Here is a 15,030-nt window from a genome sequence, read left to right as displayed (position 1 = left end):
CCAAAACAGAAGCACATCTTACATGGCATATTCATTTAACTTCAAAAGGGTTAATTGGCTACAGTTCCAAGCCCAAGTAAGAACAAGAAGGTCCTATATAAGAAGAAACAGAAGGCAAGCAGTGGTCAGAGGCTCAACAGGGAGGGAGAGGGTGGGGCCAACTGCTAACTGGACCCAAGTGAGAGAATTATCTTAACCCTTTCCCTCCCAGATCCTCTTACATGCAAACTTACAATATCCAACCAATTTTAATCTTCCAAATTTCCTGCCAAGTGATGAATAAGAGGCTATTACTATTTTGCTTCCTAAGTTTCTGAGCGTTAATGGAAGAGTGTTAATATTCTCATATTTTGGTACAATAATACTGGCCATCAGCTTGTCAACTGGTTAATAGCCATCTGAATTCTCTGAGCTGTCACAGCTTTTTAAGGATCAGTGTGGATAGAATGTTACTTAAGTATTCCCTGGTTGCCACAGCACCCACTTAGATGCGTATCGCTGTAGATTAAAATGGCTCTTTACCTTCTCCTGGACTGACGTAAGATGACCCAGAACATTCAAAAGTGATAGAATTTATTTCCTAATGAGATTCCACACATTTCAGACTATGATGAGGAAGGCTGACAATGTAGGATGAGGGTTCTGAAGACACACAGTTACTCACATTGTTGCCTGGCATTTTGAGAGAATGTTTCATCTTCATTGTTTGTGAAGATACTTGAGGAGAAACAAGATAAAAGAAAGCCAAGAGACATCTGTTCATGCCCACATCTCCACAGGATATTTAGCTGAAAAAGTGGAACCTGTGCCTAATGACTGAAGAGAACCAACAGAAACTGAGAAGAAAATCAAGCCTGTTGCATTTTCAGGGGACTGACAGCATCAGTCATCCTTGTTCTCTTAGGATGCCTTCATACCTATCCTATACCACAACAGAGGTAAATCAGCCCAATACTTGATCCATATTTAGCTGAGGAAAACCTTTTGTTTGACTAACAGAGGTGTTCCAGATCGGGTACCAAATGTTAAAATTGTTAGAAGAAAAAAAACTGCTTATAATGCTATTGTTAATTTATTTATACCGTCCCAGACCAGGATATAAAAATTAATAAAATATAAGATTTTAAAACATGAATTTATAAATACCGTGAGGTGTTAGGCATCTTAGAAGAGGCACTCTCTTCTCTCACACATGTGAGGATGTCTCTTCCAAGAGGTGAGGAATACGTTTTTTAAAATTCAAAATTACTTTATTCGTACATAGCTTCATGCATATTTAATTGACTAACTCACATAAAGCACACATAATTAATCAATTAAGATTTCATTACGAGCTTACTTGAGAAATAGATAAACACCTTGTATCCCAGTCTTTCTTGCTGGAGTACCAGCTTGGTTCTCTGACAGACCAGGGGGTGACTGAGTTCTGCCCAATGAATGAGAGAAACAGAGTTGGTTTATTTGCCCCAAATGACCGTTGTCTAGTGGATGGGGTTTAAAGAAGACATGAATGTCTTAATCATTCCTCATCATGGCACACAAAGCTACACATGCTGACTAAAATCAAATCCAATGTACTTCAAAATGATTGCATAACCTCTGGCTGGGGACTGAAAAAGAACTTTCATTAACCTTACCAAAGCATCTCTTAACAGCTCTTGAAAGTAATAACCACATTACAGAAGTTTTTTTAGATGCCTGTGTCTTTAATGTCTGTTCGTTGTTATGTATTGACAAGTAGAGACCCCCAAGGATTTGTGGTAAATTCTTATCCCTCCCAACTGGTAATTTCTTCTTTCTCTTCCTTAAAGGTCCCCATAGCCCTCTCCCACTTTCTTGCCACCTCTCCTTCTCATTCACCAGCAACTTACTTTTATCTTCTTCCCATCTTCAGTTTTCTGCCTTACCTTACCCATGGCACCATTACCAAGGGAAACTATGGCCTAGTGGCATAGTTCCGGTTGCCGAGTCAAGTCCAGTTGCTGAAGTGGGAAACCTCCAAGGAAGTGCAAATTGCAAATGTTCCCATCTTCACTTCACACTATTTCCGCTTTCTCTCCACCAGGCAGCCCTCAAACCCTCAAGCTTCTCTGCTTCAAAGCCATACTTTTGCGCCCATATTTGTTTACCTCATTTATACCTCACCTTTCTCCACAACAGGGACTTAAAGCAGCTTATTTCACTCTCCTCTCCTTTATTGTATTGCTGGATGAACCCTTTGAGCACAGGCTAACAACTGTCCTAAATAACCCAGGGTGAAAGACAAATAAAATCATCAGATCAGGAAAAATACAATATAAGTGAAACACAAAATTCATTTGAGTAATCAAACAAGGTTAACCAGGGAAGCAAGGCTCAAATGATGGGTGATCTATTTTAAGACTATTAAAACTTTGGATAGGGACAGGATATCTATCCAGAATAATTATTCTTGGAGAGAGAGTTGTTTCTAGTGCAATTTACCTATTTATATGGCAGAATAATTTAAAGGGGAGACCCGGTAAATGACAGAAAGATAACTTCTGTGGTAAACTGCATAAAGTGTCAGTTATAAAATATCTTGATAAGAAAGGAAGTGGTTACTGAAAGAAAAAGAACATCAAGTCAAAGCTTAAAGAGAAAGATTAAATTCTGTATGTACAGTTATGATAAAAAAAACACAAGAATAAAGATAAAACTGATGCTAAAGGACCTTGGGAGAGGAGATTAAACTTGGAGGCTTTTTTCAGTGCCTTTGAGTGAGGTGGCATGCATGGATTGGATGCTTTCTGTTCTGCACACAATGGAACAAGACAATGGAAAGGCAAACAATCAATAGTATTGGGGTAGTGTTGTCAGGCCAAGCCTGGCAATGGTGGGAGGGTTGAGGATGGAGACATGGGAATGGATGTCATGAGCATGATGATATCACTTTTAGGAAACCCCTGGGGGAAATGGTGGTAGCTCTAGGAATTTCCCAAAACTCTATGATAAAATCATAAGGTTTCTTGCAATTCCTTGAGCTACCACTGTCTCTTCTCAGTTTTTCCTGGAAGTGACATCATCTTCCTTCATCTGTGAGGTTTTTCCCCCCTCCAGAGGTGGGCAACAGTAGTAGGGAAGCAAGCCTCTGTCCTGACCTGGGGCTTGGCAGCCAAGTATGGAGGAGTTCTTGTTGGAAGTATGGAAGGAGAGCCATGGCAAGGAATCAAGGACCATACAAGGAAATAATTAATGACTTCCCTCAGTTTGTAATACTTCACAGATTCTCAGGTATCTATTTGCTTCATTTAGACTCTACTTTCCTCTACAAAGGTGATGCAAAGCAGCATAACTTGTTATCTTCTGTTTTATCATCATTACAATTCTATGAGGTAGTTTAAGCAGAGTGTGTGCAACTGGCCCAAAGTCACCCAGCAAGCTTCCATGTCAGAGTGGGGTTTGAAACGAGATCTCCTAGATACTAGTCTGACATTCCAGCCACTGTACCTGACAGCTCCCCAATATATGTGGTGCATTATACTGGTATAATATCCAACCAGGGTAGCCCAGAAAAGCCCAGTCCGATCAGATCTTGGAAGATAAGCATGGTTTGGCCTGGCTAACACTTGGAAAGGACACTGCCAAGCAATACCAGGTTCATAATGCAGGGGCAGGCAATGGCAAACCATCTCCATATATCTACTGCCTGACAGCCAGACAATCCTAGGCTCTCCTGGCTATACAACATACATGCCATACAATAAAATATATACCACATGGACTGAATCCTGTATGCACACTCAGAAATCACATATAGTAGTGTCAGGATTCTTGCTACTGATCAGGGGTTTTCATTTGGTAGATGCTTCCTAAAGCTGCTCTATTTAATCATCATGCCATGTGTACCTGCATGATTTTGTGGGAGGTTTCCATCTCCACCATGGTTACTATGACTGGCATGTCCCACATTGTATAAACATTCCTTAGTAGCAACCACACCTCTGCTGGAATACATGTTGCTGTCCTTACATCCGCAGGGATGAGTCCAGGATATCTGCATCCATTTGTTCAGTAGCTATAGTTCTGGCACATTTCCCCATTGACTGGAGAGTGTAAGGTCAATGTTTTTTTTTCCTGAAAATAATAGCTTAAGCACAAATCTAGGCCAATGAAATTAAAGCATATCCCATGAACATCTCGTTATATTTGACTGACGACATTGTAGGCCAATTGTACGTAGCCACTACTGTTGCAAAGTCATCTTCCCAGTTAGTTTAAAGGCATTAATAGGTTTGTAATTTCATTAAATACTGGTGTAGGCATAACAGCAGAAGCCTCATATCATGAAGACTCCTGAGGACGTCCCATGATCACAAAGCAGAAAATAAAGATGACAGAGATCAATTGCAACAGAAGAAAAGAAATATGAAGTCCCTTCTGGCCTTGGGCTTGATTGCCGCTGCTTTTGTTATCAGTTCTGCACAGAGTTTTGACAGGTAGAGCTTTCCCACTTAAAAATAAATCAGGGAAGGGTTATTCATGTCCCGATGTTGTGCTCATGTTTTGACTTTGTGTTCTGAAGTGCAAAGGTGTTTCGTGCGAAGCCTCATAATGAAAAGCAAGTGAATATCATGAAGTATTTGGCCAGCATTTTACAGGTGAGACATTTTTACATGGGGAATGGTCTTCATTCTTATGGTCTGAATAAATACTTAAAGTCTTGCCTGTTTTTAAATAACATTGGCTTGGATCTAGACAAGGTGTTTTCAGAAGTACAAGCATCTTTACGTTCAGAATGCCATTTCCATGCCTCCCCCAACTTCCAGCAGAAAGTTTTGGGGGGATTTGGGGATGCTACCAGAGGGCAGGCTTGGATCAGCCCCCCCTCCCCCCAAATAACCAGAGGGCAGAGCAGCATGAAAATGTTACTCTGTGGGCAGAAATCCTTGCACCCAAGGATATGTTAGTTTGGAACCACCAATTATTTAATAAAGACATGAAAAGTTGGAGCAGCAGAAATGCTATGCCTTTCACCAGGCATTGCCAACTAAAATGTCATGAAGTAGGGCATAATTAGGTGCACCCATACAAGGTGCAAAATATCGTTTTCCTGGTTTAAGAAAAATAAGTCAGACTAGTATCATTTGTTAACAACGGTCCATTCCTTCTTTCACCACAGCAAACAGAAAAGTTCCCAAGAACTGGCAAGAGCGATTAACCAGACGGTTAAAGGTCAAGCGTAGAGTCCACACACAGCCAATGGGGATCAGAATTCTCTTTCTGTTGATCATTTTACCAGCATAAGATGTCCAACTTAGAAAGCATTTCAGAGAACTTCATATTTATTTACCTCATGCGACCATCAGCGCTGTTCCTAGGATCTGGGGTCCCTGGGAAAAGGCACACAGTTGACACACACAGACCCTGCATTTCCCTTGCATACACTGACAGAGCAAATTCATTATTTTAAAACCATATCTATATAGCACTGTATATACAATCTGAGAGAGACAGAACTGGGACAACAGACAATCACTGCAGATCAGGAATGCAGATGTTGCTGCCACCATTCCAAATTGCCACCTCAGGTCCTTTAATGATTTGTCCTTTGGGCCTTATTTCTAGCACTAAGAACATAAGAGAAGCCATGTTGGATCAGGCCCAGGGTCCATATGGTTCAACACTTTGTGCCACATAATGACCAAAACCCAGATGTCATCAGGAGGTCCACCAGCAGGGCCATCATTGACAAAGAACTTGGAGGAAGGGAGGAAAGGGTTTCTTAATTAATGCAATACAAAAGCATTGAGGATGACTCTCACTCTTCTAATAGTGACTGATCTTTCCCAAGCCCTTCCTGTATGCCACAGGTTGAGGAAGAGATGTTGGGTCCCTGGCAATCACAAAGAGTTTATGGAGCAGAGTTGCAATATTTTCAACAGCATAAGTATAAGGGACGTATAGATTCTCTTTTTGGTTGATTAAAACTCTCAGTTGGTTCTCATTGAAATGTCATGCAAAATTTGTCTACTATCTTCTTATAAAACAGGAGCTTTGGTTTTTCTGCCTGTTCAAAGAGAAGAAGGTGTTCTCCTAAAATCCAACCTATATATTAGCTATGATACAGCAGAGAACCATTTTATATGTCAATGATTTAAACAATCACCTATAGCAAATCTTGCTTCTCCCTCCAGCCCCCTCTGCCATCCCTTTCTCCATTGTCCCCCACTTAATAACTAACATCTTACTGGCTACAAACTTGATCTCAGAAATTAGGACTGATGCAACAGTGATAAACTGTGGTTTCATATAATTCTTAATCTGGTTTTATCTATGTGATTCATTGTTTTACCGAGTGTTTGCCCATGTAAACTGCCCCAAGATGAGCAACCAAGAGGGATAGTATATAAATCCCAAAATTAATTAATTAATTAATTACAGTAAGCTCACAAATCTGAACTACTTCTGTTCTCAAGAGTAGATTAGAATAGGAACAAGTATCAGAAATATACAACATCCATGTCTTTTGATGAGATTTTCAAGTCTAGAAGCTAAAAGAACTTAACTGAGGATGTCCTACTTTGGTTGCATTATGACAAGACAAGAGTCACTTGAAAAGACAATAATGCTAGGAAAAATCAAAGGCAGCAGCAGCAGCAGCAGAAGATGAAGAAGAAGAAGAGTTGGTTCTTATATGCCACTTTTTTCTACCCAAAGGAGTCTCAAAGCAGCTTACATTCGCCTTTCCTTTCCTCTCCCCACAACAGACAACCTGTGAGGTAACTGATGCTAAGAGAGCCCTGATATTACTGCTTGGTCAGAACAGCTTTATCAGTGCTTTCATGAGCCCAAGGTCACCCAGCTGGTTGCATGTGGAGGGGGAGCACAGAATGAAACCCAGCCCGCCAGATTAGAAGTCCACACTCCTAACCACTACACCAAGCTGGAAGGTCCAACATAAGCTGGCCTCACTCAAGTGGCTTATTTTTATTTCTTCCTATGCAGTTCAACTTTTGGTATCCAGACTCAGAGATGCATATCGTCGACCAGATGGAAGTTGATTTCCATGTCAGTGCTGATCAATCCAACATTGTCCAGACTCTCATGGAGAAGAATAAAATACAGTATGAGTAGGTCTCTCTTAGTGAATCATTAGGTCTGTTGCTAAATGTTAAGTTAAAAACATGTGTATTGTATGTGCTGTCTGTATCAAATGATCTATGACATGTGCATTATATAATGCATACATGACACTATGAGTGCAATCCTGTGCAGAGTTTATCCAGTCTAGATCCTGGAGTGACTCTGCATAGGTTTGTAATGTACATGACTTATAATTTTCTTATAGCCTTTGTAATAGTTTGTTGCTATTTTGTATCACACAGAGTTTTATTTCCAAACCTGCAAGAAGTCATTGAAAAACAGGTCAGAAAGGAGACAAATTCTACCAGCAGACACAGTTATACAAAATACAATGAATGGCACAAGGTACAGAATAAATTTTAGGGTCTGCAAAGCAAATGTTCTTTAGTGCATAAAGTACCCCTGGCTGTAATGGAGGGGGGAGGGGAGGATGCAGCCAGTTCTTACTGGGTCTTTTGGTGTCATTGGATAGGATTGATCCAGCTGAAGATACCAGTGCACCCTGTAACTTATGATGGACACATACTATGTGTGTTTATTGTGGTACTTTTCACTTTAACCTGTTTACCAGTAATGGCTGCAGTCAGGCTTGGATCAGCCCCCCCCCCCAAATTTTTAAAAAGGTACACTGATGGGCCATATCAGTATGCATAATGTGAATATTGTACTTGATGGGCCATGTGTGTAATTCAGCATGCATAATCTGAATTTTAAAAGTTAAACGAACTCACATGTAGAATAGAAGCAAGATCAGGCCCAATTTTTTCCTCCATGAATAACAGGTTCTTGATGTGGGGGAGGACATTAGAAGAGTCTAAAATGAAAGACCATGATAGAAAACGTTCTGGAGAAATAGCATATAGTTTCACATACATTCTACCACCTGGCTCTATATAGATAGATAACTGAAATCCAGCTATCTGGACAATGGTAGAGGGAGAAAGATAAGGAATTATAATTGCAAAGCCATTGAAATGTTCATTATTCTTCTTCAAATACAAGTAGAGTTGCTTTTTTTTTTTTTTGCTGTGCCTTCTATAAGCATCTAGAATATGGAGCCATTCACTGACAATGAGATCTATTCTCATGCTACAAAAAGTGTTAGTTGCTCATTTCTGCAGATCAAGCTGCTGGTAAAGGCATAAGAGCCAAGCAGACTATTTTTCTTATCATCTGGCATCCTTAGGAAGTCCAAAAAATTAAAGATGTCACAGTTGGTGCTGGAAGGTATGGGACCACTTGCTAGTACGATCAGCACATCATTTATTGCTACGGTATCATGAGCAGCAGCAATCAGTAAACCATATGTAGTAAATCATATGTAGATTTCAGTGTCTAGCATTTAATCCTACACTAGGTGAACAATGGTATGTTTTTCTCTATTGCAGATTTCTGCATGGACTGCTAAAATTGCAAAAGAGAATCCCAAGCTGGTTTCCCGCATACAAATTGGAAATACCTTTGAAAAAAGACCCATGTATCTCCTTAAGGTACAAAATTCTTCCCAGGATAATATTCAATAAACAAATAAAATACTAATAGTGTAACCCAATACAGAGTTGCTCCAACCTAAACTCACTTAATTCAGATGCTCAAATATTCCAATGAGTTCAGTGGGATTTACTTCCAAGTAAACGTGCATAGAGCTGCAATCCTAAACATTTCAAAGAATTGCCCCCAATTGCAATGCTATTCAAATGGCAAAATCTATTTCTGCGAAAATCTCGGAATGGAGCAGCTGAACCTCCTTTAAAAACTGCTTCCAATCATTCAAATGTTTTGAAAATAGGTTGGGAAAGAAAGTGGAAGGAGAAAGGCCATTTTCATGGACTGTGGAATTCATGCACGAGAGTGGATCTCACCTGCTTTCTGCCAGTGGTTTCTGAAAGAGGTTAGTTGAAGACTCTCTTTTCCGTCCAACGCTATGCAGGGGACCAGCGTGGCAAAGTTGTGGCGAGGCAGATATTCAGGCTGCAGGTGGTGGGTTCTAGCTCGGATTGGCATAAAAGAACACCAGCAGGGCAGCATTTCTGCCTTCTGTCTCGATTGCTGAGCTCTGTTTTTGTTTGCAAGGAATTTTTAATATAGAGGATCATCCCAAACTGTTGTCCTCCATGATTTATCATGATAAAGTATATTCTGTCCCCTCCGTGTTCTACCCCCCCCCCTAATTCTCCAGAGAATACAAACAGAGATTAATTCTCACTCTATTATTTGCTGCTATTAAGTTGCAGCATAAGACCTGTTAGGAAAAGTGAAGATTTCTTTACACATTGAAAAATTAAATCTATCTAGATTCTGTTTAAGGTTAGCTGACAGATTCCTACGGCAGATGAATTATGATGAAGTACAATGCAATAATTTACACCAGTGAATTCTTAAATCAAGCTGACTCTGAGCTGTCATTGACAGGCCACTCGGACCTACGGAAAGGACAAGAATATGACAAACATCCTGGACAAAATGAATTTCTATATCCTTCCTGTGTTCAATATAGATGGCTACATTTGGAGCTGGACCCAGGTACCATGCAAAGTTCCCTTCTTTTTTATAGTGCTCCTGACTTGGTGTGAAAACAGTACCAGGAATAAATTATAAATGCTAGCTACAACAAAACATACACAGTAAACCATTAATTAAATCCATTCATGATTCTCTCAAACACTGTTCCAAGAAGAATGAATGGCATAGTTTCCTGCAGCGAAGTCTCGTTTTAGCTACCAAAATCTTACTTTGAAAATTAAATTGAAGTTCATTGACACCATAAAGAATAACAAAGTTTATGCCAACATAAGCATTCATGATGCAGCGTTCACTTCATCAGCTTGCTGCCACTCGTCTATCCCCAGAAATTACAGCTCATCTCCATACTACAATGATCAGTTCTTCTGGAGGAAATTGATGCTCTGGCCTCAAGATCCCTGTGTTTCCTAGGATCCATCCCCAAATCTCCAGAAGTTTCCTTACCTGGATTTGACAACCCCCACCCCCCACCCCCATCTCCATGACACCACCTGTCTGAACAGTTGCAGAACTGGGAGGCAGTGTTGGGGAGGGTGGGGGGTGGTGACCTCCCTTCTCCCCCCACCTGTTCTCAGCCCAGGAGAGAAAAGGAGTCACAAGAAAGCAGCCCTCTGTCAGGCCTTCTCCTCAAACCCACCACTGTGGGAAACACAGGAGCAATGAGAACTGAGAGTGGGAATTTCTGGAAGAGTCAGGTTCAGATTCCCGCCCGCCCCCTTCCTCCTGAAGAAGGACCCTGTCATCTATGTCACCCATCACCAATTGGTCAGTCTAACCTGGTGGGGGGGACAGAGCAGAGGAAAGGGGAATCCAGCGTGCTTCCTCAGTGTCCACAGAGGTAGGACAGGGAAGACAGATAACAAAGAGTAATAGATGGAACATAACCATGCTCAATGAAACTCAAATACTTTGGCCACATCATGAGAAGGAAGGACTCCCTGGAGAAGAGCCTAATGCTGGGAGCGATTGAGGGCAAAAGAAGAAGGGGACGACAGAGGTGGCTGGATGGAGTCACTGAAGCAGTCGGTGCGAGCTTAAATGGACTCTGGGGAATGGTAGAGGACAGGAAGGTCTGGAGGATCACTGTCCATGGGGTTGCGATGGGTTGGACACAACTTCACAACTAACAACAATAACAAACCATGCTCAGTTGCTAAGGCTGGCCTTGGGAGGATGCCCAAAATCTATTTACTTGCAAGGATGATGACTCATCTACTAAAATTGCTATATAAACAAAATAATTAATTTGTATGGAATATAAGATACTCCCCCCCCTTTTTTTTTTTATGGTATCCCTTAAGGGGGAAACAAATCTTTCATATGCTTAAATACATTTTCTTCAAAAGACCTTCCTCTCAGGAAAGTGCCCTTAGGTCTGCAGCCTTTGAAATTTTAATCATACATCCTACGTACACTTAATTGGGACTTAACTGTTTCTCAGTATAACAAGTTTTTCCTTTATGTACATTTGTTATGTGCGAAGTCGTGTCCGACCCATCGCGACCCCATGGACAATGATCCTCCAGGCCTTCCTGTCCTCTACCATTCCCCGGAGTCCATTTAAGTTTGCATTATGTAGCCCTGTACATAAAGTAGACCCTAAAATCCAAGAGGCCAGGAAGGAAAGTGGTTTTCCTGATTGCAAAGTTCTCTGTATCTATAGAGCAGGGGTAGTCAAAGTGCGGCCCTCCAGATGTCCATGGACTACAATTCCCATAAGCCCCTGCCATGACTACCCCTGCTATAGAGTGTGGAGAAGGTTTGCAGAATAAGCATAAGAATATGTCAACTATGTCAACTATGATTCTATTATTTGTAGGCACCAGGTGGTTTTCTTTGAACTCACATTCTTATTGATATAAAGATGGTATAAGGAGATAATAGGCCACCATATACTGATTTTAAGATTCTCAATCATTATGTCAAGTAGAATCGCTTGTGGAGAAAGAGTCGTTCCAACACATCCAGCAGTGACTGTGTCGGAGTTGACCTCAACAGGAATTTTGATCTTGCGTGGAGCAGTAAGTAACGTTTCTAGGACGACTGGTGGGTTGTGGTGCAATCCTAAACAGCTCAGCTTTGCATCTCATGGGGCTCCCCAGACTTAGCTGCCACCCCCAATCATGGAACATTCCCAGCCTCTGTTGAGACACGATGAGTTGAAGCAGTTCCTGGAGCTGCTGAGGTCAGCAATGCATGCCCATTCTCCATGGCCAGAAGCTACGCTGGGGCAATTCCAGCAAGGCACATGTGTCAGCTTGCTATTGTCACCACTCCTGGGGCAGAATAATCACTGGACAGGTATACTGTGATCATATGTTTGCTGGGCGGCTTTCAAATTACTGTGCCAGACATAGTACTTGAATACGAATGCAAGCTTACTGGCAGAGGTCAAGACAACCACTGGATTACATAGGTGAATGCTGTGAACAGCTCTGCTTTATACACTTTTAAAGAAAGTCATGGCAACCCTGTTCTAGCCTCTTAGCCTTTGCTTAAGGAGGGGCATCAGGGTTAGGTGACCCCTTCCTTTCATTCCAAAGTAGCTACTTCTGTTTTCAGAGTCACCTAATTAATTCTGTTCGTGTGAATCACATTACAAGTAATTGAATGCAAATATTATTTTCATCAACAGCTGTGGATTCTTCCAAAAATCCATGTAAGGAAACCTACTGCGGGTCTTTTGCAGAGTCAGAACCAGAAACAAAAGCAGTGACAACTTTTATCCGTAACCATCTTTCTTCAATCAAGGCCTACCTAACTATGCATTCTTACTCTCAGATGCTGCTGTTCCCTTATGGCTACACCTATGAAGAGACACCTGACCACAATGAGCTGGTATACAAATACAAATGGTTCCACTTTTCCAAGATCTTTTTATACGGACTTTATAATAACTTTAAAAATCAGATAAATAATGTGCATCAGGGCCGTTCTTGATGTAAACCGCCCCAAGCCTGCTTGTGGAGAGGGTCAGTCTGTAAATTGATTGAATGAATGAATGAATGAATGAATGAATGAATGAATGAATGAATGAATGAATGAATGAATGAATGAATGAATGAATTGGTGGGGCTGCTATCTTTCAATTGGTATTTTAAAATGGGGGAGTGATAGACGATAGAAATGTCTATTATCCTTTCATCATTTGCAAGCGAATGTCGTATTTGTGTGTGTGTAAACTATTAGAATTGACACTTTGCTCCTTTGAACGTTCTGCTACGATCCTAATCAATGGATTTCTGATGGCCCCATCAGCTTCTCCCTCTCAGAGGCAAGATTTTCCCTCCGTTTTTCCTTCCATTTACTGATTGAGATGCCCTAATGATGTTTTTTCTTCTTTGCTGGAGAATTCTGGCTGTCCCACCCTGCCACAGTACGAGATTTTGACTGTTGGCTGAGCCCAGGAACTTAAGGGAAGGATCAGATGCCTGCTTTAACTTAAATAGCATTCACAAGGCATTTTGAAATTCAAAAATAAAGTATTTTATTTCCCATTTAAACCATCCATTTTGCTCCCCCCCCCCCATCCACTGGTACCATTTTGCCTATACCTCACATGTAAATTCAAACAGAGGAGGGAGTTGGTAGCCCTACAAAGTGGAAACACTGCTGGGACATGGCCTGGATAATGTGCTTCTCTGTAAACCTTAAAGGAGAACCTTGGAAGCCTTTTGTAAGCCTTTTCCACTACAATGACAAAAGCCGTTTTGCTGGCCAATTAAAGATACAGCTATTTGCTCTAATGTATTTTGACTTATAAGAAACAGGATTTGCTTTATTTGTTTGAAATCAGAATGAAGTTGCAAAGGAAGCTGTCAAAGCTATATCCAGTCTGTACAGTAAAGAATATAAATATGGATCATCGGCAATTACAATATGTAAGAGTTTTTCATTTTTCTGTGAAAGATGTGATTGTATCAATTTATAAATATAACCAATTTTGAAGAAATGTGTTCAATAGCTTCAGGGGGTTCTCCATATGTAAAAGTAGGGCACTGTGGCATGCAGTAGGTGACACTGGAGAAAGGACATCCTTTCTCCAGGTAATGGGGAAGGGCTGGTGTTGGGGAATATCCAGTGATGGTTAGGAATGGGTGGTGTTAGATGTATCATTTCTGGTGATGGGGAAGGGATGCAGTTGAATATGGAAACTGTCCTATTAATATATGAAGTGTCCCATCTTTTCCAGAGATGTAGAGAGGGTGTGGCCTGGTCACATCACTTCTTGTGATGCAGAAAGGAAGGGGCTGGCCTATGCATCACACCACTTCTGGTGATGTGGCAGGGGGAAGGTAGCAGCTGTTTGACGTTACTTCTGGTGACTCAGAAAGCGGTTTGCCCAAAATATGCCAAACTTGGTGACATGCCAGGGGGTATGGCCTGTTGACATCACTTTTGGTGTCATGGCAAGGTTGGTGTGGTAGGGGATGTGACCTAATATGCAAATTACCTAATTAATATTCAATTTTTACCTTTTTTCTACTCACATTGGATCTCATGTGCTCTTAAAGACAAATTTGATCCTTGAGAATAACTAGGAGGTTATCTTCAGAGTGTGTGAATACCATGGCTAAGCCCTGAACTAGTTGATGCAAAAATATTTTAGATCTTACTGTATTTGAGATGCCTGCTAAATAATTATGTAGGATTCAGTAACTAAGGCTAAATTTAGTTAGATTCTGTGATGTTTAAACCAAGTTGGAACCTTTGTGTCTTCTGCTAAATTTTCATTCAAGGGAGAAAAACTTCTCTCTTTTTCTGATGGGGAAAGACTTGGTAAAAGGGAATCAGAAGATCCAACTCACCGTTTCCTGTACACTACCTCTGTAGCCTGATCTAATTTGACGATCAATGTTTTTACAGATCCTTCATCAGGCTGTTCTGAAGATTGGGCCTACAGTCAAGGCATCAAATACTCCTTTGCCTTTGAGCTTCGTGACAAGGGCAAGTATGGCTTCCTCCTCCCCGAATCCCAGATCAAGCCAACTTGTCAAGAGATTGTGCTGGCTGTCAAGTCCATTGCCAATTATGTCCTCAACCAAGCTTTGTAATTCAGACAACTGCTTCCCTGACTTTCTGAAGAGATTTGGAAAACAATAAACCATCATATGTTTACAGAGAAAGATTTCAGAGTCTATTATTCTTGACCATAATAGCTCTCCAGTCTTGGTACTATCAAATAGTTATACCTGTTCCAGGTTTAAGCAGAAGAACAGCCATCTTGGAGGGGAGGGGTCATTTTACGAAAAAAACTGTTTTCAAATATGTGCTGAGCAGATATATACTATTTTTGCTACTATGCTGTTTTGGAAATCTATATACCATAAATGAAAAAATAATTCTCAGGTAGAATTTCCAGGTGTCTCCACTGCTTGAGAGGAACAAGAATATGCCCCACAT

At 40.9% G+C, this 15,030-nt stretch overlaps 1 protein-coding gene across 5 annotated transcripts; it reads left to right on the top strand.

Annotated features, from left to right (window-relative positions):
• Positions 1-80: 80 nt before the first annotated feature.
• LOC143843117 (mast cell carboxypeptidase A-like) lies at positions 81-14,743 on the top strand. Of its 5 annotated transcripts, none has more exons than XM_077348724.1 (12): positions 81-938; positions 4,281-4,457; positions 4,544-4,619; positions 6,967-7,085; positions 7,347-7,449; positions 8,493-8,594; positions 8,894-8,995; positions 9,517-9,627; positions 11,558-11,648; positions 12,263-12,465; positions 13,424-13,508; positions 14,494-14,743. In XM_077348724.1, exons 2-12 carry the CDS (start codon positions 4,387-4,389, stop codon positions 14,679-14,681), a joined length of 1,251 nt encoding a protein of 416 aa, XP_077204839.1. In that variant the 5' UTR covers positions 81-938; positions 4,281-4,386; the 3' UTR covers positions 14,682-14,743. The 5 variants fall into 5 exon arrangements, with proteins under 5 accessions (XP_077204839.1, XP_077204837.1, XP_077204840.1 ...); XM_077348722.1 differs by having other exon boundaries at positions 6,967-7,091; XM_077348723.1 differs by lacking the exon at positions 81-938 and adding an exon at positions 3,033-3,252 and having other exon boundaries at positions 6,967-7,091.
• Positions 14,744-15,030: the final 287 nt, after the last annotated feature.

Source organism: Paroedura picta, chromosome 8 (genome assembly GCF_049243985.1).
Source record: "Paroedura picta isolate Pp20150507F chromosome 8, Ppicta_v3.0, whole genome shotgun sequence".
Classification (NCBI taxonomy): Eukaryota; Metazoa; Chordata; class Lepidosauria; order Squamata; family Gekkonidae; genus Paroedura; species Paroedura picta.
The sequence above is the reverse complement of the archived record's forward strand: the minus strand, read 5'-3'. Positions and strand labels throughout refer to the sequence as shown.

Bases quoted from the DNA above. Each gene is read 5' to 3' on its own strand.
- LOC143843117 (XM_077348722.1), top strand. From the start codon at position 4,387: ATGAAGTCCCTTCTGGCCTTGGGCTTGATTGCCGCTGCTTTTGTTATC. The intron at 4,458-4,543 runs GTAGAGCTTTCC...TGTGTTCTGAAG, and splicing joins TCTGCACAGAGTTTTGACAG to TGCAAAGGTGTTTCGTGCGA. The intron at 13,509-14,493 runs GTAAGAGTTTTT...ATGTTTTTACAG, and splicing joins ATCATCGGCAATTACAATAT to ATCCTTCATCAGGCTGTTCT.